The sequence below is a fragment of the Mustelus asterias genome, chromosome 2 (assembly GCF_964213995.1).
Source record: "Mustelus asterias chromosome 2, sMusAst1.hap1.1, whole genome shotgun sequence".
NCBI lineage: Eukaryota > Metazoa > Chordata > Chondrichthyes > Carcharhiniformes > Triakidae > Mustelus > Mustelus asterias.
In genome coordinates this window covers 13,655,831-13,679,118 of record NC_135802.1, presented here as the reverse complement: position 1 = coordinate 13,679,118, position 23,288 = coordinate 13,655,831, and the positions used below count along the sequence as shown (strand labels likewise).

At 47.1% G+C, this 23,288-nt stretch overlaps 2 protein-coding genes across 2 annotated transcripts in view; both read right to left on the bottom strand.

Moving 5' to 3' along the window:
- The window catches only part of LOC144505339 (meiosis-specific coiled-coil domain-containing protein MEIOC-like), a 94,084-nt gene extending 90,214 nt beyond the window's left edge, over nucleotides 1-3,870 (bottom strand). The window contains exon 1 of the mRNA XM_078231462.1: nucleotides 3,780-3,870. The gene's annotated coding sequence lies outside the window, so the exon portion shown is untranslated. The remainder of the gene's footprint in view (nucleotides 1-3,779) is intronic.
- Nucleotides 3,871-15,232: 11,362 nt separating this feature from the next.
- On the bottom strand, nucleotides 15,233-22,363 carry LOC144505330 (iron-sulfur cluster assembly factor IBA57, mitochondrial-like). Its single transcript, XM_078231452.1, has 3 exons — nucleotides 21,985-22,363; nucleotides 19,312-19,658; nucleotides 15,233-17,557 (listed from the first exon to the last, which is right to left on the bottom strand). The coding sequence occupies exons 1-3, from the start codon at nucleotides 22,272-22,274 to the stop codon at nucleotides 17,163-17,165; spliced, it is 1,032 nt and encodes a 343-aa protein (XP_078087578.1). The 5' UTR covers nucleotides 22,275-22,363; the 3' UTR covers nucleotides 15,233-17,162.
- Nucleotides 22,364-23,288: the final 925 nt, after the last annotated feature.

Here is a 23,288-nt window from a genome sequence, read left to right as displayed (position 1 = left end):
ATTATAGGCGGGTCAGCTTAACTTCTGTAGTGGGGAAAATGCTTGAATCTATATATAGGAAGAAATAGTGAGACATCTGGATAGAAATTGCCCCATTGGAAAGACACAGCATGGGTTCATGAAAGGTAGGTCATGTTTAACTAATTTAGTGGAATTCATTGAGGACATTACGAGCGCGGTGGACAATGGGGAACCGATGGATGTGGTGCATCTGGATTTCCAGAAGACATTTGACAAGGTGCCACACAAAAGGCTACTGCATGGATAGAGGATTAGTTAACTAACAGAAAGCAAAGAGTGGGGATAAATGAGTGTTTTTCTGGTTGACAATCAGTGACTAGTGGTGTGCCTCAGGGATCAGTGTTGGGACCGCAATTGTTTATAATTTACATTGATGATTTGGAGTCGGGAACCAAGTGTAGTGTGTCAAAGTTCGCAGATGACACTAAGATGAATAGTAGAGCAAAGTTTGCAAAGGACATTGAACATCTGCAAAGGGACTAATAGTGCAGAATGGGTGCCGGAGTGTGGCGACTAGGGGAATTTCACAGTAACTTCATTGCAGTGTGAATGTAAGCCTGACTTATGACTAATAAATAAAACTACTTTAAAACTTTGTTAGAGGGATGGAGTTTAAAAACAGGGAGGTTATGTTGCAGCTGCATAAGGTACTGCTGGTGAGGCCACACCTGGAGTACTGTTTATAGTTTTGGTCTCCTTACTTGAGAAAGGACGTACTGAAACTGGAGCAGGTGCAGAGGAGATTCACTAGGTTGATTTCGGAGTTGAAGGGTTGGCCTATGAGGAGAGACTGAGTCGACTGGGACTATAATCAGTGGAATTTAGAAGAATGAGGGGGGTATTATAGAAACATATAAAATTATGAAGGGAATAAATAAGATAGAAGCAGGGAGGTTGTTTCCACTGGCGGATGAAACCAGAGTTAGAGAGGCATAGGCTCAAAGGGGGAGCAGATGTAAGAAATCATAGAAACCCTACAGTGCAGAAGGAGGCCATTCGGCCCATCGAGTCTGCACCGACCACAATCCCACCCAGGCCCTACCCCCACATATTTACCCGCTAATCCCTCTAACCTACACATCCCGGGACTCTAAGGGGCAATTTTTTTCTTTAACCTGGCCAATCAACCTAACACGCACATCTTTGGACTACATGTTGAGGAGGAAGTTCTTCACCTTAAGGGTTGTGAATCTGTGGAATATCCTGCCCTCTGAAGACTTTGAGGCTACCTCGTTGCATGTTTTATGGCAGAGATCGATATTTGAACAGTAAAGGAATTATGGATTATGGTGAATGGGCAGGAAGTGTAGCTGAGTCCACGAAAACATCAGCCATAATCTTACTGAATGGCGGAGCAGGCTCAAGGGGCCAAATGGGCTAATCCTGCTCCTAATTCTTATGTTCTTTTTCACATCCAAGATGTCAGCTCAATGGGGTAGCACTCCCGCCCAGCTTCCTTAGAGCAGAGAAGGCTGAGGAGAAACTCAATTGAGGTGTGCAAAATGAGGGACACAAATAGGGTAGATAGGGAGGAAACCTTTCCCCTTAGTGTAGTGGGGTCAATAACTAGAGGGCATTGATTTAAGGTAAGGGGCAGGAGATTTAGAGGGGATTTGAAGAAAAACATTTTCATCCAGAGGGTGATGGGAATCTCACTGCCTGAAAGGGTGGTAGAGGTAGGAATCCTTAGAACATTTAAGAAGCATTTTGAAACACCATAGCATACAAGGCTACGGACCAAGTGCTGGAAAATAGGATTAGCATAGGTGTTTGATGGCCAGCGCAAATACAATGGGTCAAAGAGCCTCTTTCTGTGCTGTAAAACTCATTGACAGGTTGGGAGGTTAGCAGGCTCGAATCGCAATCCACCAACTTGCGCAGGCAAGGTGGACAGACGGTTGACCTCCATGCCACTGTATTGGGAGGTGAATCCTTTGGACAAACCAAGGTCTGTGTTATGACATTAGTGTACCTTTTAAGAAAGTATTTTTAAAAATCTTGTTGTCTGCAGTTGAAAGCAGACCTTTTTCAGTTTGGTTTCATTGCTGCCGAGTTTCTACGAGGGATCCTTCTTTGCTTCTCCAATAGCTTGAATAGGGTCTGTTTATTTTAGCTCTTGGTTGTTTTATGATCCTGCATTGTTAGGACGGTCATGTGTTTTTGGACAGTGTTTTTTCCTTTTCCAGTGAGTTTAAGGTTTCATTTTTTCTGTTTGGCTGCAGTAAGTTGAGTTTTAAAGGGGACAGCAAGCCTGGAAAGAAGTGTTTCTCTCTCTCTCTCCGTTTTGTTTGGAAATTCTGCTGGTTATCGGAAAGCAAGGTCTTGCCTTTCTGACGGGGAGAATCTGCCGTTGGTGGTTTGACCAGAGTCTCTCCCTATTGTTCTGAGTGTCAAGAGACCTACCATATTCATCCATAGGACTCAAGTCCAGTATCACATGAGCATGTCTTTGTTGTGTTAAACCTGTGAAAAGTGTATTTTCATAGAATCCCTACAGTGCAGAAGGTGGCCATTTGGCCCATCAAGTCTGCACCGACCACAATCCCATCCAGGCCCTATTCCCGTAACCCCTCATATTTACCCTGCTAATCCCTTTGACACTAGGGTCAATTTAGCATGGCCAATCAATCTAACCCGCACATCTTTGGACTGTGGGAGGAAACCAAAGCACCCAGAGGAAACCCACGCAGACACGGGGAGAACGTGCAGACTCCGCACAGACAGTGATCCGAGGCCGGAATTGACAGCCGTGCTAACCACTGTGCCACCGTGTGGCCATGGGACTGTCTATGGGATTGGTTTGATTGGAACACATTAAATACATTTGTTAAGTGTTATACATTATAGTGGTTGTTTTGTTTCTTGTTTGTAATTGATAAAAGTTCCTGCTAATTTTCTTACTGTACATGTTAACTATATTCTTAAATAAACTTTGTCTGATAAAAGCTCCCTAGCGGGTCATTTGAATCATACCTTAAGTGAAACACATCATACTCATCTTAGCCAAATTTAAGATGCAAAACTTATGATCCAGGCGGGCTCTGTAGGACACTTTGAAATTTTTTAACCTGAACCATAACAGCGTCTTGTCTCTCGGACGGGCTCAAGGATAAAAATCGAAGCGGGGCTTTCCTCCCGGTGTCTTGGTGAGTGGTGGGGGGACACCGGCCACCTGGTCATTCACCTCATTGCCGGTGGTGAGACCTCCTGGTGGGTTGCTGGGTGGTCACTCTCCCTCGGGCACCTTGTGGGAGGGGGTGAAGGCGGGTTCCAGGTTCCCACTCACTTTCGGGGTGTGAAGCAGCACGCGGTGACCCTCACACCGCCTGACCCTGGTTTTTAAGGTTAAACTCCCTCACTGTGGGTCAAAGAGGTCTGAAACTCCTGTAACCCCAGAGGGGGAGCCTCATTGTCACCAAGCTGTCCTGGCAGCTCCGAAAGGTCAGTGAATTTTCAATGGCCAACAACCATTCAAATGTCGCCGATTCTGCCCACTCAACACAAATATCACTTAAATACGACACCTTTTCACTTACACCTAAATACAAGTGGATGGGGAAAGGAGTACACAAGCAAATGACTGCGGAGGCTGGAGGACAAACACGGAGAGGGCAGGGAAAATCTCACTCGCAACGTTTCTCCCTCTCCGCCGAGACAAGTTGGGTTTCTCTTCCACCCAGCACGATCTGTTTTTATTAACCATTTCATTAACCACCCCCGAGAGAGATGGAAAAAAAATCAGGGGAAGTCGCGCTCACCGTCAAGATGGACCCTTGTGTGTCTATGTGTGTGTTTCCCCCGCTGCGGAGACGGCAGCCGACCTGCTCCTGTCACCACGGACCGCGCTCTGAGCCAGCCCTGCCCTGCGGGGGCCACCTACACACACCAAACACACCGCTCGCGCTCTCAACCGTCACCAACCGACACCTCGCCCACCACGCGCTCTTCCCGCGCTCCGGCCCGCGCCGCGTCCCGCGCTAGCCCCTCCCCCCCCCAACGGCTCCGGCGCGAGCTGCCTGCTCATGCGCTGGTCTCCCCCCCGCTCCCCACCAATTGCAGCCTCCATAGCTCAACGCCTTCTCCCAATTTCGCCAACCCCGCCCTCAGCTTTCCGCTGGGGGGGGGGAAGGGGAAACCAGTTGATAGACAACGCAGCCGACCAATGAAAGGTTGACGTATGACTTCATCCCCGCCCCCCATAGGGCGGGGCTGAATGATAGACAACCCGGATTGCCAATGGCCTGTCGAGCCATTGCTTCACCCCACCCCCTCCCCCCTCCGCCGAGGTTCATGGTGCAGGGACTGGATGATGGACAACCCAGCTGACAAAAGTTGACCCACGGCTTAACCACCACTGCCCCCACATCCCCCAATTCCCCTTCTAGTTTCTGATGGAGCGACCAGGCAATGGATAATTTTTGGGTCTACTCTTTTTTTTGGCTGTCAATTATCAACATCCTGGGGGTTAACATTGGCCAAAAACTAAACTGGACTAGCCACTTGAATCATAGAATCCCTACAGTGCAGAAGGAGGCCATTCGGCCCATCGAGTCTGCACCGACCACAATCCCACCCAGGCCCTTTCCCCGTAACTCCATGTATTTACCCTGCTAATCCCCCTGCCACTAAGGGGCAATTTAGTCATTGGAAAGTCATAGGAACCCTACAGTGCAGTAACAGGCTATTCGGCCCATCGAGCCTGCACCGACCACAATCCCACCCAGGCGCTACTCCCATATCCCTACACATTTACCCGCTAATCCCTCTAACCTACGCATCTCAGGACACTAAGGGGCAATTTTAGCATGGCCAATCAACCTAACCAGCACATCTTTGGTCTGTGGGAGGAAACCGGAGCACCCGGAGGAAACCCACGCAGACACGAGGAGAATGCGCAAACTCCACACAGACAGTGACCCAAGCCGGGAATCGAACCCAGGTCCCTGGAGCTGTGAAGCAGCAGTGCTAACCACTGTGCTACCGTGCCGCCCCAATTTAGCATGGCCAATCAACCTAACCGGTACATCTTTGGGCTATGGGAGGAAACCGGAGCACCTGGTGAAAACACAGACACGGAGAGAATGTGCAAACTCCACACAATGAGTGAGGCCGGGATTGAACCAGGGTCCCTGGCGCAGCAATGTTAATCACTGTGTCACCGTGCCACCCTGCGATTACAAGAACAGAGTAAGAGTTTTAACAACACCAGGTTAAAGTCCAACAGGTTTATTTGGTAGCAAATGCCATTCGCTTTCAGAGTGCTGCTCCTTCGTCAGATGGAGTGGAAATCTGCTCTCAAACTGGGCACAGAGACACAACATGAACCCAACATGTGTGGAACTTGGCCTGATAGCACACATGAGGGCGGCCTAAACCGGGATGTTGGCTTTATGTCACACTATCAGTAAGCCCCACAGCTTGCCTCCTGGGCTTGCAGAATCTCACTGGCTATCCTGTCTGGAGACAATACACATCTCTTTAACCTGTGCTTAATGCTCCCTCCACTCACATTGTCTGTATCTTTAAGACCTGGTTGGTTGTAGAGATTCGCATTCTAATCAGTATTCTGTAACTTGATTTTGTGTCTCTGTGCCCTGTTTGAGTGCAGATTTCCACTCCATCTGACGAAGGAGCAGCGCTCCGAAAGCTAACAGCATTTGCTACCAAATAAACCTGTTGGACTTTAACCTGGTGTTGTTAAAACTCTTACTGTGTTTACCCCAGTCCAACGTCGGCATCTCCACATCGTTACAAGAGCAGGACAGAGGTTGGGAATTCTGCAGCAAGTAACTCATCTGACTCCCCAAAGTTTGTCCATCATGTACAAGGCACAAGTCGGGATTGTGATGGATCACTTGCCATTTCCCTGGATGAATGCAGCTCCAACAACAATCCAGAAACTTGACAATATTCAGGAAAAAGCAGCCTGCTTGATTGCTACCCCTTCCACAAACATCCAATCCTTTCACCACCGAAGAACGGTGGTAGCCGACTGTACCATTTACGAGATGCAGTGAAGAAACTCGACAAGGCTCCTTAGGCAGCACCTTCCAAACCCACTACCATTCAAAAGGACAAGAGCAGCAGGTACCTGGGAACACTACCATCCAGAGGTTCCTCTCCAAGTCACTCACCATCCTGACTTGGAAATTTATTACTGTTCCTTCTCTGTCGCTGGGTCAAAATCCTGGAACTCCTTCTCTAACAGCACTGTGGGTGTTCCTACCTCAGGGACTACAGCGAAGGAAAAATATGGGGCTAAATCTTCACAAAACATTTCTTTATTTATAAAGTTTATTTATTACTCACAAGTAGGCTTACATTCACACTGTAATAGAAACATAGAAAAACTACAGCACAAAACAGGCCCTTCGGCCTCACAAGTTGTGCCGAACATATCCCTACCTTTTAGGCCTACCTATAACCCTCCATCCTATTAAATCCCATGTACTCATCCAGGAGTCTCTTAAAAGACCCGATTGAGTTTGCCTCCACCACCACTGACGGCAGCCGATTCCACTCGCCCACCACCCTCTGTGTGAAAAACTTCCCCCTAACATTTCCCCTGTACCTACACCCCAGCACCTTAAACCTGTGTCCTCTCGTAGCAGCCATTTCCACCCTGGGAAAAAGCCTCTGAGAGTCCACCCGATCTATGCCTCTCAACATCTTATATACCTCTATTAGGTCCCCTCTCATCCTACGTCTCTCCAAGGAGAAAAGACCGAGCTCCCTCAGCCTATCCTCATAAGGCATGCCACTCAATCCAGGCAACATCCTTGTAAATCTCCTCTGCACCTTTTCAATCTTTTCCACATCCTTCCTGTAATGAGGCGACCAGAACCGAGCACAGTACTCCAAGTGGGGTCTGACGAGGGTCTTATATAGCTGCGTCATTATCCCCGGACTCCTAAACTCAATCCCTCGATTGATAAAGGCCAGCGCACCATACGCCTTCTTAACCACCTCCTCCCCCTGCAGGGCCGATTTTAGAGTCCTATGGACCCGGACCCCAAGGTCCTTCGGATCCTCTACAGTACTAAGAGTCTTTCCCTTTATATTGTACTCCTTCATCCCATTTGACCTGCCAAAATGGACCACTACGCATTTATCTGGGTTGAAGTCCATCTGCCACTTCTCCGCCCAGTCTTGCATCCTATCTATGTCCCTCTGTAACTTCTGACATCCCTCCAGACTATCCACAACCCCACCAACCTTTGTGTCGTCGGCAAACTTACCAACCCATCCCTCCACTTCCTCATCCAGGTCATTTATGAAAATGACAAACAGCAAGGGTCCCAGAACAGATCTCTGGGGCACACCATGGTGACCGGCCTCCATTTAGAAAAAGACCCATCTATAACCACTCTCTGCCTCCTTTGGGCAAGCCAGTTCTGAATCCACAGGGCAGCAGCCCCTTGGATCCCATGCCCTCTCACTTTTTCTAGAAGCCTTGCATGGGGGACCTCATCAAACGCCTTGCTAAAATCCATATAAACCACATCTACCGCTTTCCCTTCGTCAATGTGTTTCGTCACATTTTCGAAGAACTCCACCAGGCTATTAAGGCACGATCTGCCTTTGACAAAGCCATGCTGAGTATTCTTGAGCATACTAAACCGCTCTAAATGCTCATAAATCTTGTCCCTCAGGATCTTCTCCATCAGCTTACCAACCACTGAGGTTAGACTCACCGGTCGGTAATTTCCTGGGCTATCCCTATTCCCCTTCTTGAAAATAGGAACCACATCCGCAATCCTCCAATCCGCCGGCACCTCTCCCATCTCCATCGACGACGCAAAGATCGTCGCCAGAGGCTCTGCAATCTCTTCCCTCGCCTCCCACAGTAACCTGGGGTACATCCCATCCGGACACAGCGACTTATCTATCTTGATGCCATTCAAAGATTCCAGCACAACCTCTTTCTTAAAGTCTACATACTCAATCTTTTCAGTCCACCGCAAGCCCGCAGTACATCCACCCAGGTCCTTCTCCTCTGTGAAAACAGAGGCAAAATACTCATTAAGCACCTCTGCCATTTCTACTGGTTCCGTACAGATTTTCCCGCCTTCACCTTTTATAGGCCCTATTCCTTCACGTCTCATCCTTTTACTCTTCACATATTTATAGAACGCCTTAGGGTTTTCCTTTATCCTACCTGCCAAGGCCTTCTCGTGACCCCTTCTGGCTCTCCTAATTTCCTTCTTTAGTCCCTTCCTACAAGCCGTAATGAAGTTACTGTGAAAATCCCCTAGTCGCCACACTCCAGAGCCTGTTCGGGTACACTGAGGGAGAATTTAGCATGACCAATGCGCCTAACCCGCACATCTTTGGACTGTGGGAGGAAGCTGGAACACCCGGAGGAAACCCATGCAGACACAGGAAGAATGTGCAAACTCAGCACAGATAGTGACCCAAGCCGGGAATCAAACCTAGGTCTCTGGCACTGTGAGGCAGCAGTGCTAACCACTGTGATATGGCAGAGCATTGGTTCTGGCAAGAAAACTGGTGCATTCCTCCCCAGATTCTACCACTCTGCCAAAAAAAATCAATGGGGCATGATTCACTGTTACACAGAGGGACAGGGCCTAAACACACCGGCAAAATCTGGCAGCGCAGAGATCAGGGTACTATCTTTAAAATTCACCCTAAATAGAGTAGAAATAAACTTCCCACATTGGAGGCCTCAGGGGCTCCCCTCCCCACCCCCGATGGGAGCCAGCATTCACTCCAACTCCCCTTCCCCCACCCCCACCACCAAAACAACCATCGGCGTCATACACTACCTATCTGTCTGCTCCCAGCCAACAACCACAGCTGCACAAATCCTACCCCCACCCCCCACGAGGATCCCACTGAGGCCTGTCCCTTGCACAGCCAGGTTGGCACTGCCAGAGCGGCGTGAGCATGGTGCCAATCTGTGCCAAGAGCATTGCCTGGCCATGTCCCTCGTCTCCTGGGGGCGAGACTTACATTTACACCCAAGGGAAGACCCCAATAACAGGTTCATGTGTGTGTGTACCTATTGTGAACTGCACGGGCATAACGTCACGTCAGCGCAGTTTGAAGGTACGGCCGGGGTCAATATCTTGCAAGGGGGCAGTTTAATAATATTGAAATGAATGGAAATCTATGTAAATCATCATCAGCGGGGAAGATCCAAAATTGCATTCTCACTGACAAGAACTGTGACTTGTGGATCTCAAGTCCCTGACAGCAAACACAGGCTCAAGATACCACCCATAGAAACAGGAGTGAATAAATGTGATTAAAACAATTTGGTCGTGTGGAAACATGGATTGGTTGGGTAAATGGTCTGATTGGTTGTAACGTCTACAGATAGACTCCATATATTTCCATGCTCTTAATCAGAAATGTCCAAACAACATTCTTTGAGCTGAATGGGGTTTGCAAACCCTGACAATGTGTATCCCAAAGGCCAGGCACTTCCATTTTGCTTGCAGTCACATTTTCTTCTATTGGAATTTCACATAGTTCGGAAAGGGCTAATAACCTTTCTGCTTTCAGAAGTGGATCATTCCTGAGTCAAACCATTCAGACTTGTTGGTATCCACAGTTCGAGATGCATGCAAATTGATGAGAACATTACCTAAATGGAAAGAGACTTCGGGGTGCTCCAGTGCAGAGGGATCTGGTTGTCCTCGTTCATGAGTCACAGAAAACTAGCATGCAGGTACAACAGATAATAAAGAAAGTGAATGGAATGTTGGCATTTATAGCTAAAGGAATAGAATATAAAGGTAAGGAAGTATTGTTGCAACTATAGAAGGCATTGGTGAGGCCGCACCTGGAGTACTGCGCACAGTTTTGGTCCCCTTACTTGAGGAAAGATGTAATCATAGAAACCCTACAGTACAGAAAGAGGCCATTCGGCCCATCGAGTCTGCACCAACCACAATCCCACCCAGGCCCTACCCCCATATCCCTACATATTTTTACCTGCTAATCCCTCTAATCTACGCATCCCAGGACACTAAGGGGCAATTTTTAGCATGGTCAATCAACCTAACCCGCACATCTTTGGACTGTGGGAGGAAACCGGAGCACCCGGAGGAAACTCACTGGCATTGGAGGCAGTTCAGAGGAGGTTCACTAGATTGATTCCAGAGATGAGGGGTATGACGAGAGATTGAACAGTTTAGGCCCATACTCTCTGGAATTTAGAAGAATGAGGGGAGATCAAATTGAGGTATATAACTAAGAAGTCTCAAAACAGCAGTTTAAAGTCCAACAGGTTTATTTGGTAGTACGAGCTTTCAGAGTGCTGCTCCTTCATCAGGCGAGTCCTTCTCACCTGATGATGGAGCAGTGCTCCGAAAACTCGTGCTACCAAATAAACCTGTTGGTCTTTAACCTGGTGTTGTGAGACTTCTTATTGTGCCCACTCCAGTCCAACGCCGGCATCTCCATATCATGAGGTATACAAGATGATAAAAGGTATGGATAAAGTGGACGTGGAGGGGATACTTCCTCTTGTGGGGCATTCTAGGGTGAGAGGTCATAATCTTAGAATAAGGAGTAGCAAATTTAAAACAGAGTTGAGGAGAAACTACTTCTCCCAAAGGGTTGTGAATCTGTGGAATTCACTGCCCCAAGAGCGGTGGATGCTGGGACATTGAGTAAATTTGAGGAGTTAGACAGAATTTTAATTGGTAATGGGTTGAAGGGTTATGGGGAGAAGGCAGGAAAATGGGGATGAGGAGCATATCAGTCATTAACGAATGGTGGAGCCGGCTCGATGGGTCGAATGGCCTAATTCTGCTCCTATATCTTATGAACAATGCTATAAGCTTCATACGTGGCCTGCAAAACTCCACAGAATACAGGCAAGGAATTCACAAAGACCAAACACTTGGATGAAATGAAGTATTTACATGGCAATCTAATCAGCGTTATCTGCCACCATACTTCATAAGGTTCAGGGACACGTTGATCTCGAAACTTTATTCAAATACTTTCAGCTTCTTCAGTAAATCAATGTTAGCAGTTTGTTGTACAACAGAATCCTAACAACCAAATGAATCATTTGTCCATTATTATCCTGCCACCATTCAGCTGCTGCTCGATAAAATGATTTGTCAACAATTGGCTAATACGGTGATGGTCCTTTATGGTAGCTGTGTCACTTTTACTATTTATTTCACATTCATAAAAATGAGCCGGCCTCCTCCCTGCAGTATTTACAGCTTCTCGCAAAGAAAGGAATTCAGGACCCAGGACAACTGACAGAAAGGGAAGGGCGTATGGAGCATCTTTCATATCAGTTTGCACACAGCAACATCCCAGCAAATGTATGATTAGCAGATTATGTATTCTGGTCAGTTGAGGGAAGGGAGACAAATATAGGTAGACAGAGTTTAGGTTTAAAGTCTATCTGACTATAGGCAGTGTTACACCAAACTGTCAGCCTAGATCAGGTGTGCAAATCTGTCCTAGTGCTGGAATCCAGGATTGGTTCAGGTGCAAGACTAACACCAACTATGTCAAGCAGATGTCTAAACACCTAACAATGAAAGTGTGTATGCTTACTAGATGCAACGTAAACAACAGCAAAAGACAATAATGCAGCACGCCCAATGGAACGTTTAATTCAGATCCTCCTTGGCACTGAAAATATGTAACGATTTACTTCCTAATTCTTACACTTTAGTTAGCATCCTTATTGTAACTTAGATACAGGGATTGATGATGTCCCCCTCTGGGCATTCACAGAACTACATATAACTGTGACGGAATCTCTCTTCATAGTAAGGTGATCTGGTGGAATCCAACCAAACAATTCCAATAAGAGGAATACCAGTTACTTTGAGCTGAAATGTTATACCTCGGGTTCATCTCAAGCTATCTTAGTGAACAGATTCATTGCACAGTATAGCACAAGCAGTCCATTCAGCCCACATGCATGATGCACTTAACACATGCATCAAGCGGTCGCTCATGTTACTCACTATGAAAAATGGCCATATATAAATTTTATATTCTAAAACGTTGGAGAGAGAAGTGCCCACTTGTTTGGTTGGATTCCAGCAGATTACCTTACTATGAATAGAGATTCCGTCACAGTTATATGTAGTTCTGTGAATGCAGTAAGAAGTTTGACAACACCAGGTTAAAGTCCAACAGGTTTATTTGGTAGCAAAAGCCCAGATGTGAATGCCCAGAGAGGGACATCATCAAGGAATAATAATGCAATTCTGAAAACTCAACAGGTCCAGAACATGTTCTTTTCAGTTACCATGGAGGAAAAGACAGCTGAATGAGAAGAGGGGCGGCAGGGTGGCACAGTGGTTAGCACCGCTGCCTCACAGCGCCAGGGACCCGGGTTCGATTCCCGGCTTGGGGCACTGTCTGTGTGGAGTTTGAACATTCTCCCCGTGTCTGTGTGGGTTTCCTCCGGGTGCTCCGGTTTCCTCCCACAGTCCAAAGATGTGCAGGTTAGGTTGATTGGCCATGCTAAATTGCCCCTTAGGGTCAAGGGGACTAGCTAGGGTAAATGCGTGGGGTTGTGGGGATAGGGCCTGGGTGGGATTATCAGGATGTGGAGATGCCGGCGTTGGACTGGGGTAAACACAGTAAGAAGTTTAACAACACCAGGTTAAAGTCCAACAGGTTTATTTGGTAGCTTTTGCTACCAAATAAACCTGTTGGACTTTAACCTGGTGTTGTTAAACTTCTTACTTGGATTATCAGTGCAGACCTGATGGGCTGAATGGCCTCCTTCTGCACTGTGGGGATTCTATGAAACAAATATCGATGGAATTGCAAAATCCTCTGTTCACAGAATGCGAAGACCAGGCCAACATTTTGAAGGCAACATTGTGGTACTCCAGGTTCCTACACACATTCATGGGCAAGAGGTTCCTGGAGATACGTGAAGAGCGCATACAACAGTGAGGTGCCAAAACATCCAACATGCTATATTTGTTAAAAAGCCTGAAGGAGGAATGAAGTAGGTAACAGGAAGTACTCAACAAGTCTAACAGCATCTGAGGGATCACTGGATACTGCAAAGGCAATGGGCCCTGATAACATTAGCAATAGTACTGAAGACTTGTGCTCCAGAACTTGCTGCTCCTCTAGCCAAGCTCTTCCAATACAGTTACAACACTGGCATCTACCCGACAATGTGGGAAATTGCCCAGGTATGTCCTGTACACAAAATGTGGAGATGCCGGCGTTGGACTGGGGTAAACACAGTAAGAAGTTTAACAACACCAGGTTAAAGTCCAACAGGTTTATTTGGTAGCAAAAGCCACACAAGCTTTCGGAGCTCTAAGCCCCTTCTTCAGGTGAGTGGGAATTCTGTTCACAAACAGAGCTTATAAAGACACAGACTCAATTTACATGAATAATGGTTGGAATGCGAATACTTACAACTAATCAAGTCTTTAAGAAACGAAACAATGTGAGTGGAGAGAGCATCAAGACAGGCTAAAAAGATGTGTATTGTCTCCAGACAAGACAGCCAGTGAAACTCTCAGTGTAGTGTCCTAGTGGACCTGCAGAGTTTCACTGGCTGTCTTGTCTGGAGACAATACACATCTTTTTAGCCTGTCTTGATGCTCTCTCCACTCACATTGTTTCGTTTCTTAAAGACTTGATTAGTTGTAAGTATTCGCATTCCAACCATTATTCATGTAAATTGAGTCTGTGTCTTTATAAGCTCTGTTTGTGAACAGAATTCCCACTCACCTGAAGAAGGGGCTTAGAGCTCCGAAAGCTTGTGTGGCTTTTGCTACCAAATAAACCTGTTGGACTTTAACCTGGTGTTGTTAAACTTCTTACTCTGTACACAAAAAGCAGGAAAAATCCAACCCGGCCAATTACCGCCCAATCAGCCTACTCTCAATGATCAGTAAAGTGATGGAAGGTTTCATCAACACTGCTATCAAGCAGCACCTGCTCAGCAATAACCTGCTCAGTGACATCTAGTTTGGTTTCGCCAGGGTCACTCAGCTCCTGACCTCATTGCAGCCTTGGTTCAAACATGGATAAGTGAGCTGAATTCCAGAAGTGAGGTGAGAGTGACAGCCCTTGACATCAAGGCCGCATTTGACTGAGTGTGGCATCAAGGAACCCCAGCAAAACGGGAATCAATAGGTGTCAGGTTGAGTCATACTTGCTACATAGGAAGATGGTTGTGGTTGTGGAGGATCAGTCATCTCAGCTCCAGGACATCTCTGCAGGAGTTCCTCAGTGTCGTGTCCTAGGCCCAACCATCTTCAGCTGCTTCATCAATTGACCTTCCCTCTGTCATAAGGTCAGAAGTGGGGATGTTCACCGATGATTGCACAATGTTCAGCACCATTCGCAACTCCTCAGATACCGAGGCAGTCCATGTTCAAATGCAGCACGATCTGGACAATATCCAGGCTTGGGCTGACAAGCAGCAAGTGATATTCGTGCCACACAGATGCCAGGCAATGACCATCTCCAATAAGAGACACTCTAACCACCACCCCATGATATTCAATGGTGTAACCATCACTGAATCCCCCACTGTCAACATCCTTGGGGTTACCACTGACCAGAAACTCAACTGGAGTCTACATAAACACAGTGGTTACAAGAGCAGGTCAAAGGCTAGGAATACTGTGGTGTGTAAATCACCTCCCGAGACCCCAAAGTCTATCCACCACATGCAAAGCACAAGTAAGGAGTGTAATTTGCTTGGATGGGTCAAGAAGCTTGACACCATCCAGGGCAAAGCAGCCGGCTTGATTGGCACCACATCTACAAACACCCTCTCCCTCCACCACCGACGCTCAGTAGCAGCAGTGTGTACCATCTACAAGATGCACTGCAGCAATTCACCAAAGATCCTTAGACAGCACCTTCCAAACCCACGACCACTTCCATCTAGAAGGACAAGGGCAGCAGAAACACCACCACCTGAAAGTTCCCCTCCAAGCCACTCACCATCCTGACTTGGAAATATATCGCCATTCCTTCACTATTTCTGGATCAAAATCCTGGAATTGCCTCCCTAACGGCATTGTGGGTCAACCCACAGCACAAGGACTGCAGCGATTCAAGAAGGCAGCTCACCACCACCTTCTCAAGGGAACCTAGGGATGGGCAATAAATGCTGGCCAGCGACGCCCATATCCCACAAATGAATTTTAAAACGTTAACGTTTCAGGGCTGGATGGATTTTGATATTCTACCTCCAGCAATTCCTGATTGCCTCCCTGAATATAGAACACTAAGCAGCTTGGCATTGTAACAGAGGACTGTTAATACCAATGTTTCCCCGTCACACGAGAGAGGCGGAGAGAGCAAGGAATGGAGAGGAGGGGCTGGAAAGATATAATGACGTTTTTTAAGTTTAACGTTTATTTAATAGTGTTACAAGTAGGCTTACATTAACACTGCAATGAGGTTATTGTGAAAATCCCCTAGTCGCCACACTCCAGCGCCTGTTCGGGTACACTGAGGGAGAATTTAGCATGGACAATCCACCTAACCAGCACATCCTTCGGACTGTGGGAGGAAACCGGAGCACCCGGAGGAAACCCACACAGACACAGGGAGAACGTGCAAACTCCACACAGACAGTGACCCAAGCCGGGAATTAAACCCGAGTCTCTGGCGCTGTGAGGCAGCGGTGCTAATAGTAATGCAATTCTGGAAAGTGACCGGGTCGAGAAAAAGTTTGTCCAGCAACTTTGGACACCAAACACCAGGAATGTATGCCTGACGCCCAAAATACTTATTAAAACAATAGGTTTTCAAAATATTTGTTTGTGCATTTGAGGCATGCAGTACTGACACCATAAATCTTCAGGTAGAGTTAGAGGAAATGTTTCAATTCCCTTCATTCCGTTCCACTGAATCTCAGAAAACCAACTCACAAATGCAGATGTAAGATTTTCTTTGGTTCCTGTGTCATCCCATAGCCAGAGGGGTTAATAGCTTTGAGCCAACTACAAGCAGGTTGTCAAATGGGCAGATACTGGCAAAAACTTGGAACTGGTTTCTACCATCTGTCAGGCTTAAATGGCCGGGGGGGGGGGGGCGGTGTGTGTGTGTGCATGCGTGCGCGTTCGTGTCCCCGTCCCCAAAACCAGTTGTCTGTGAAAGAGTCACTCATTGTGATTTGGCACAGAGGGACTCAGAGTGAGGCCTCTCAAAGCTGGAGGACAAGAAGCCTTCCACATTGAAAGCAGCAGCAGTATCCCATGGCAGGTTAACATAAGAACATAAGAACTAGGAGCAGGAGCAGACCATCTGGCCCCTCGAGCCTGCTCCGCCATTCAATAAGTTCATGGCTGATCATTTCGTGGACTCAGTTCCACTTACCCGCCCGCTCACCATAACTCTTAAGTGAGGGAGAGTGCACTTCTCTCTCCAGTGTTTTAGAATCTAAAATTAATAAATTGCCTTTGCAGCCAGGCCACCGCTGTGGAGGGGGAATCCCTCTCCAGTGGGTGGCCTGTGGCTCCTGCTGCCATCAGGGAGGGACTCTCGGCCTTTCTGGAACACTGGCCTCCTACTCAGCTAATTGGGAGCTGCCTCCTGGCCACAGCCAAAGTCCAACCCTTCGTCTCGAGAGTTGGGTGGTTAAGAAAACAAAATGGAATAAAAGAATGATAATATGTAGACAAGCAAGTGAGAATTTGGCAATATTAACTGACAATATGTCCAGTTGTCCTATTCCTTATTCAGTCTAATAACATTCATGTGTCTTAATGTATTTTGATAGGTCAGCACTTAGAAACATAGAAGATAGGAGCAGGAGGAGGCCATTCAGCCCTTCAAGCCTGCTCCTCCATTCATCACAAACATGGCTGATCGTCCAACTCAATAGCCTAATCCTGCTTTCTCCCCATAACCTTTGATCCCATTCGCCCCAGAACAGTTAACAACTTAAATTGTTTCAAATTCTCAGTAAAGAATTAGTTTTCGTGTCAAAAATTCCTGTAGACAAACAAGTTGTATTGCTGTTCGACTGCAAAGTGCAACGTGATTTAGATGGGGGTCTTACCAGAGGATTGGCAGGTGAAGTTGCAATATCGGGTTAATGAAAACTCTCACAAAGTATTTTCACAAATCCAATTCTCTATTCAGGAAAATATTTTTCCACAAGATGCAGTGCTCGTTATAAAACATATATTCATTTATTTACTCTCATCACTGGGCCACCAATCCGGAACAGATGCCTTCAACTGCACACGGGCATCACCCGCTGTGCGCAGATGAAGTGGTTCATTTACGAAGGCCAGTCGAACCATGGCTAAACCAACATCACCCAGGTAGCTTCTCAGCCTTCCGGCCGACTTTCCTGATGCAGACACAATCTGTGCCTTTTCGGGAGCACTGTCAGGGGGTAAAGGGGTGTCCAGTTGGATTGGCATCAGCCTTTTCCTAATCACGCCCGTGTAGTGAGTCCGTGCCGTTAACTCTTGCCCGATGTAACAGCCTTTGGTGAAACTGATCCCATTCATGTAAGTGAGGTTGGATTCCAGAGGTATTGCTTCTCCGCATGGAAGGTCCTTCACACCTTCAGCAATTCCTTAAATAAAAACAAGATTACCATCTGTCCTAATGATTTGTACATGTAAAACATGTTCTTATACGTTCACATAATCAATACTTAATCATTTTTAATAGCTTGGCACCCAGCTACCCAATATTCTCACTAAAGCAACATTTCAACATACTCTATGGACCCCTTTAGAGAGATGACTTGCTTGCATGTCAAGCTCCTTCAGGCACCTGAACCTTTCAAAATGTCCATTTCTTCACTGGCGCTGGGTCAAAATCCTGAAACTCTCTCCCTAACAGCACTGTGGGTGTACCTACACCACACGGACTGCAGCGATTCAAGAAGACAGCTCACCACCACCTTCTCAAGGGCAACAAGGGATGGAAAATAAACATTGACCTAGCCAGCAACGCCCACACCACGAAATAAAAAATGACATGGTCACAATGATGCAATCGGATTTTTATTTTAATCAGTGGGCACTGGGTGTGTATAGAACCCATTATAATATCCACATCTCACTGACCATTCCACACACCTCGGGCACAAATTGGAATAACCCAGGAAAGCCAAGAATGTTGGAACATAACTGGCTAAAACAGTACAACATCCAACTGCCCACCGGCTAGGATTACCACAATGACTAGGACACTGGCTTGATGTTCTTGAACATTTCGGGAAGAATCCCTGCCCCCAGTGACAGCTCTGTTCCTCCAACTTTCATTAATGATGGAGGTTGGCTGGCCAATCACCAGGAGTGTTCTTACTTTGCAGGGCTGACTGGCCCAGCTACTGACTGCCTGAAAATGGACGAGGCCTCAAACATTGTGGGTAGAAGTGTCATTGTGGAGCAACACCACGGCTGGAGACCCTGCTTACAAAGGAAGAAAATCACTAGCTGATCATTAGATAACAGCTCAGTGAAGGCTTGAGCTTTTGCTAGATGGACAGAGGCATCAGAAGCAGTGCGGTGACAGCCTAAACTCACCATTAACTTAATATATCGCCTCTTGTGCACAGCACAGCTGCCCATCTTATTACATCTGAACCCCACATACCCTCACCAGTACAAGAGGAATATTTGCCCTCAACATGTTGTGCTGTCCAATGCCATGTACCAGGTTAACCCACCAGTAACTAGTAAATCCAGGTCCTCATTGAAGGGCTTTATTACAGGCAGCCCTTCCCCAACACAATCAATGATAGTGTGTGACAGAGACCTCTCTCCTTGAACCAGTTGCCCTTTTTGCCGTACATCCACCTAACTGTGGATCTATGACTCAGTATCACAGCAGGAACACAATAAGTTTGAAAACATTTCCCTCTGCCCCAACCATATAAATAAATATACGATGGGTTGGCTACTCTCAGAACCAGATCAGAAGCATATTATTACTGGATCTTACAGAGAGTGAGATGCGCCAAAGTACACAGTAACAGACAAAATTAAAGTTTAAAAATCTGATAGTTTGGGGCTTTGACAACATAATTCCAGCCATCTGTACAGATAATCAGCCCATCATTATTACCCCGTCAATTAATAATCTGCCCATGACAGACATGCCTGTGTAAAAAGTTACCCTTATCTTAAGAATGTATGACAAGTGATGATTTGCAAAAACACAGCAAAAACTGAGGCGGCATCAAGGATCACTTTGCTTCGAATGTGATCCTCACTATCATGAAGATAACACAGTAACGCCCTTAAAAGTTTGCAAGATATTTTTCACAGTAACCCCTTTGAAACTTCAGACTCTAAGGGGTTTCGGTTCGCTCCTTACCTATCTTATACCGATATCTATGATAGTCCTGGATATCTCCTAGATGGCTTTCTGGGACAACGTCTAATGGGTTGTCACTCGCGCTCAACACCAGGCGCCATCCCATTGCATCCGTTCTGGGGTCCCGAGTGCACACCACCACCTTCTTGGCATTTATTTCTAAAGCGCTGCCAGTTTTGGTTGACTGTTCGACTGGGAGTATTGTCCACAGGAAGAGATCTGGACAAGGGGATATGTCCACTTTCCTTCTAATTTTATAAACTTTCAAATGCTTCTGAACAGAATCCAGCAACGTGGCGTCACACTCCAGGAGAATGCTTTGCTCTTTATCTTGGCTTTTGTGCAACCTGACATTTCAAAAGGAACAGAAGATTACTCTTTGGAAGAAGTAACTTTAGCAGCAACACAGACAGTGAGGTGATTCACTTTCCAATACAACTGTTCGCATGCCTACAGATTATATTTAAAACAAGATCTTAACAAAACAATTTGATTTGAATGATGCCAATAAGAGGAGAAAATCTGGAATGGCCTGGTTGGAATGAACTACAGAGTTCTGTCTTGTGAATCTACTGTAATTCTCAGAGACAACAAGCTCAGTGCATTGTACTTATTGGCAATGGTCAGCATGAATTCTGATGCAAAGATGCACACAAAGCAATGTTGACCTAAATTGAACTAATAACCTTTATTATCAGAAGAATGCAAGATATAGGATCAAGAATAGATCATACAGCCCATTAAGTCATTCAATGCAATCACGGCTGATCCTGGGCTTCAATTCCATTTCAGCTCCATTTTCCCAGCCACTCCCTATATCCCTTCATTCTCTGGCATCTGTCTCTCTCTCGAGCTTCAATGTATTCAACAATGGAGCATCCACAACCCTCTGGGCTAGAGAATTCCAAAGATTCACAACACTAAGTGAAGTAATTCCTCATCTCAGTCCTAAACGATCAGCCCCTTATCCTGAGACTTGGTGTTCCCCGACCAGGGGAAACAATCTCTCAGGGTCCACCGATCAAACCTTTCTATGTTTCCATGAGATTACCTCTTTCTTCAAAACTCCTGAGAACATAAGCTCAGTTTACTCAGCTTCTCATCATTGAACCTTGTGAACCTTGGCTGTACTCACTCCAATGCAAGCATAATCTTTCTTTAATGTGCAGACCATAAATACACACGGTCTCAGCAAAATCCTGGAGCAAGATTTCTTTATTGTCCTAGTCCAATCCCCTGGCCATAAAGGTCATCACGCCTTCCTAATTGGATCTGCATGCTAACTTTCTGCATTCCTTATCGTATTAGTAAGCCCTTTCATAAGAGTCCTCTCCAAATAAGCCAAGGCAAATGGCCAACCGTGCACAGTATAGACACTTTTACTATATTATAGAAATTAAAAATGAACTGAGTGTAAGAACAATGAGTGTAAGACTTTAAAATAGAACATAGAACATTACAGCGCAGTACAGGCCCTTCGGCCCTCGATGTTGTGCCGACCAGTGGTACCAATCTAAAGCCCCTCTAATCTACACTATTCCAATATCATCCATATGTTTATCCAATAACCACTTGAACGCTCTCAACGTTGACGAGTCCACCACTGCTGCAGGCAGGGCATTCCACGCCCTTACCACTCTCTGAGTAAAGAACCTACCTCTAACATCTGTCCCATATCTCTCACCCCTCAATTTAAAGCTATGTCCCCTCGTGCTAGCCAACACCATCCGAGGAAAAAGGCTCTCACTATCCACCCTCTCTAATCCTCTGATCATCTTGTAAGCCTCTATTAAGTCACCTCTTAACCTTCTTCTCTCTAATGAAAACAACCTCAAGCCCCTCAGCCTTTCCTCATACGATTTTCCCACCATACCAGGCAACATCCTGGTAAATCTCCTCTGCACCCTTTCCAACACTTCCACATCTTTCCTATAATACGGCGACCAGAACTGTACGCAATACTCCAAATGCAGCCGCACCAGAGTTTTGTACAGTTGCAGCATGACCTCCTGGCTCCGAAACTCAATCCCTCTACAAATAAAAGCTAACACACTGTACGCCTTCTTAACAACCCTATCAACCTGGGTGCCAACTTTCAGGGATCTATGCACATGGACACCCAGATCCCTCTGTTCATCCACACATGTCAATGGGGCTGAATTGGGTGTGGATTAATTTAGGAATGCTAATATGCATTTGTTTCTTACAATTTTGTTGCAATCTCTTCCAGCTATAGTTTAATATACAGACAGCACAGTGGTTAGCGTTGCTGCCTCACAGTGCCAGGGACCTGGGTTCGATTCCCAGCTTGGGTCACTGTTTGCGTAGAGTTTGCACATTCTCCCCATGTCTGCGTGGGTTTCCTCCGGGTGCTCTGGTTTCCTCCCACAGTCCAAAAGATGTGCGGGTTAGGAGCATTGGCCAAGCTAAATTCTCTGTGTACCCAAACAGGCGCCAGAGTGTGGTGACTGGGGGATTTTCACAATAACTTCATTGCAGTGTTAATGTGACACTAATAAACAAACTTTGCACTTAATATCCAACAGATTTTCCCCCTCTCAGTCCTGACAAAGAGTCAAAGGGACTGGAAATGTTAACTGTTTCTCCTCTAGATGTTGCTGGGTTTTCTCAGGTTATTAATGTTTCAGGTGTTTGTTTAACCCCCAGACCCACCTGTAGAGGATCACATCGAACAGGGTTCTCCCCTGCAGGTTGAGGAAGTGACAGTACAGAGAGTCCCGGGGCCCGCTCAGCACAGCCGCCACGTCGTTAGTGACCAGACCCTGGAGGAAGGCGCCGCTGTCCCGGCCCTGGAGCCGCAGCAGCTGCCGGTGCCGGAGCGCATAGCAGCGGTACCGGCCTCCAGCCTGGGCACTGCAGCTCCGCCGACACGTCCCGGAGGCACGGAGCCGCACTGAGAGCCCCAGCGCTCGGCCACAACCCGGCGGAAAACACAGCAGCATAACGGCCGCCCCGACCCTTCACAGCGGCTTAGAGACCCCTGGACCCCGCCGCCATCTTATCAGCGGCTCGAAACTCCCGGGACACCGCCACCTGCAGGACAGCCAGCAGAGTATCATTGAGCTCCCGCGATACCGCCACCTGCAGGGCAGCCAGCAGAGTGTCACACACCTCCCAGGATACCGCCACCTGCAGGGCAGCCAGCAGAGTGTCACACACCTCCCGGGATACCGCCACCTGCAGGGCAGCCAGCAGAGTATCATTGAGCTCCCACGACACCGCCACCTGCAGGGCAGCCAGCTGAGTGTCACACACCTCCCGCGGTACCGCCACCTGTCGGGCAGCCAGCAGTGTCACCCATCTCTCGGGACACCGCCACCTACAGGGCAGCCAGCAGAGTATCATGGAGCTCCCGCGACACCGCCACCTGCAGGGCAGCCAGCAGAGTGTCACACACCTCCCGGGACACCGCCACCTGCAGGGCAGCCAGCAGAGTATCATTGAGCTCCTGCGACACCGCCACCTGCCGGGCAGCCAGCAGAGTGTCACGCATCTCTCGCGACACCGTCACCCACAGGGCAGCCAGCAGAGTGTCACACAACTCCCGCGATACCGCCACCTGCAGGGCAGCCAGCAGAGTGTCACACATCTCTCGCGACACCGCCACCCACAGGGCAGCCAGCAGAGTGTCACACATCTCTCGCGACACCGCCACCTGCAGGGCAACCAGCAGTGTCGCACATAGTTTCAACCTGATCATGGATAAGGATAGATCAGGTCCTCGGGTTGAAGTTCTAAACTGGAAAAAGGCCAAATTTGATGAAATGAGAAGGGATCTGGGAAGTGTGGATTGGCACAGGCTGTTCTCTGGTAAGGATGTAAATGGAAAGTGGGAGGCCTTCAAAGGAGAAATTTTGAGAGTGCAGAGTTTGTATGTTCCTGTCAGGATTAAAGGCAAAGTAAATAGGAATAAGGAACCTTGGTTCTCGAGGGAGATTGTAACGCTGATTAAGAGG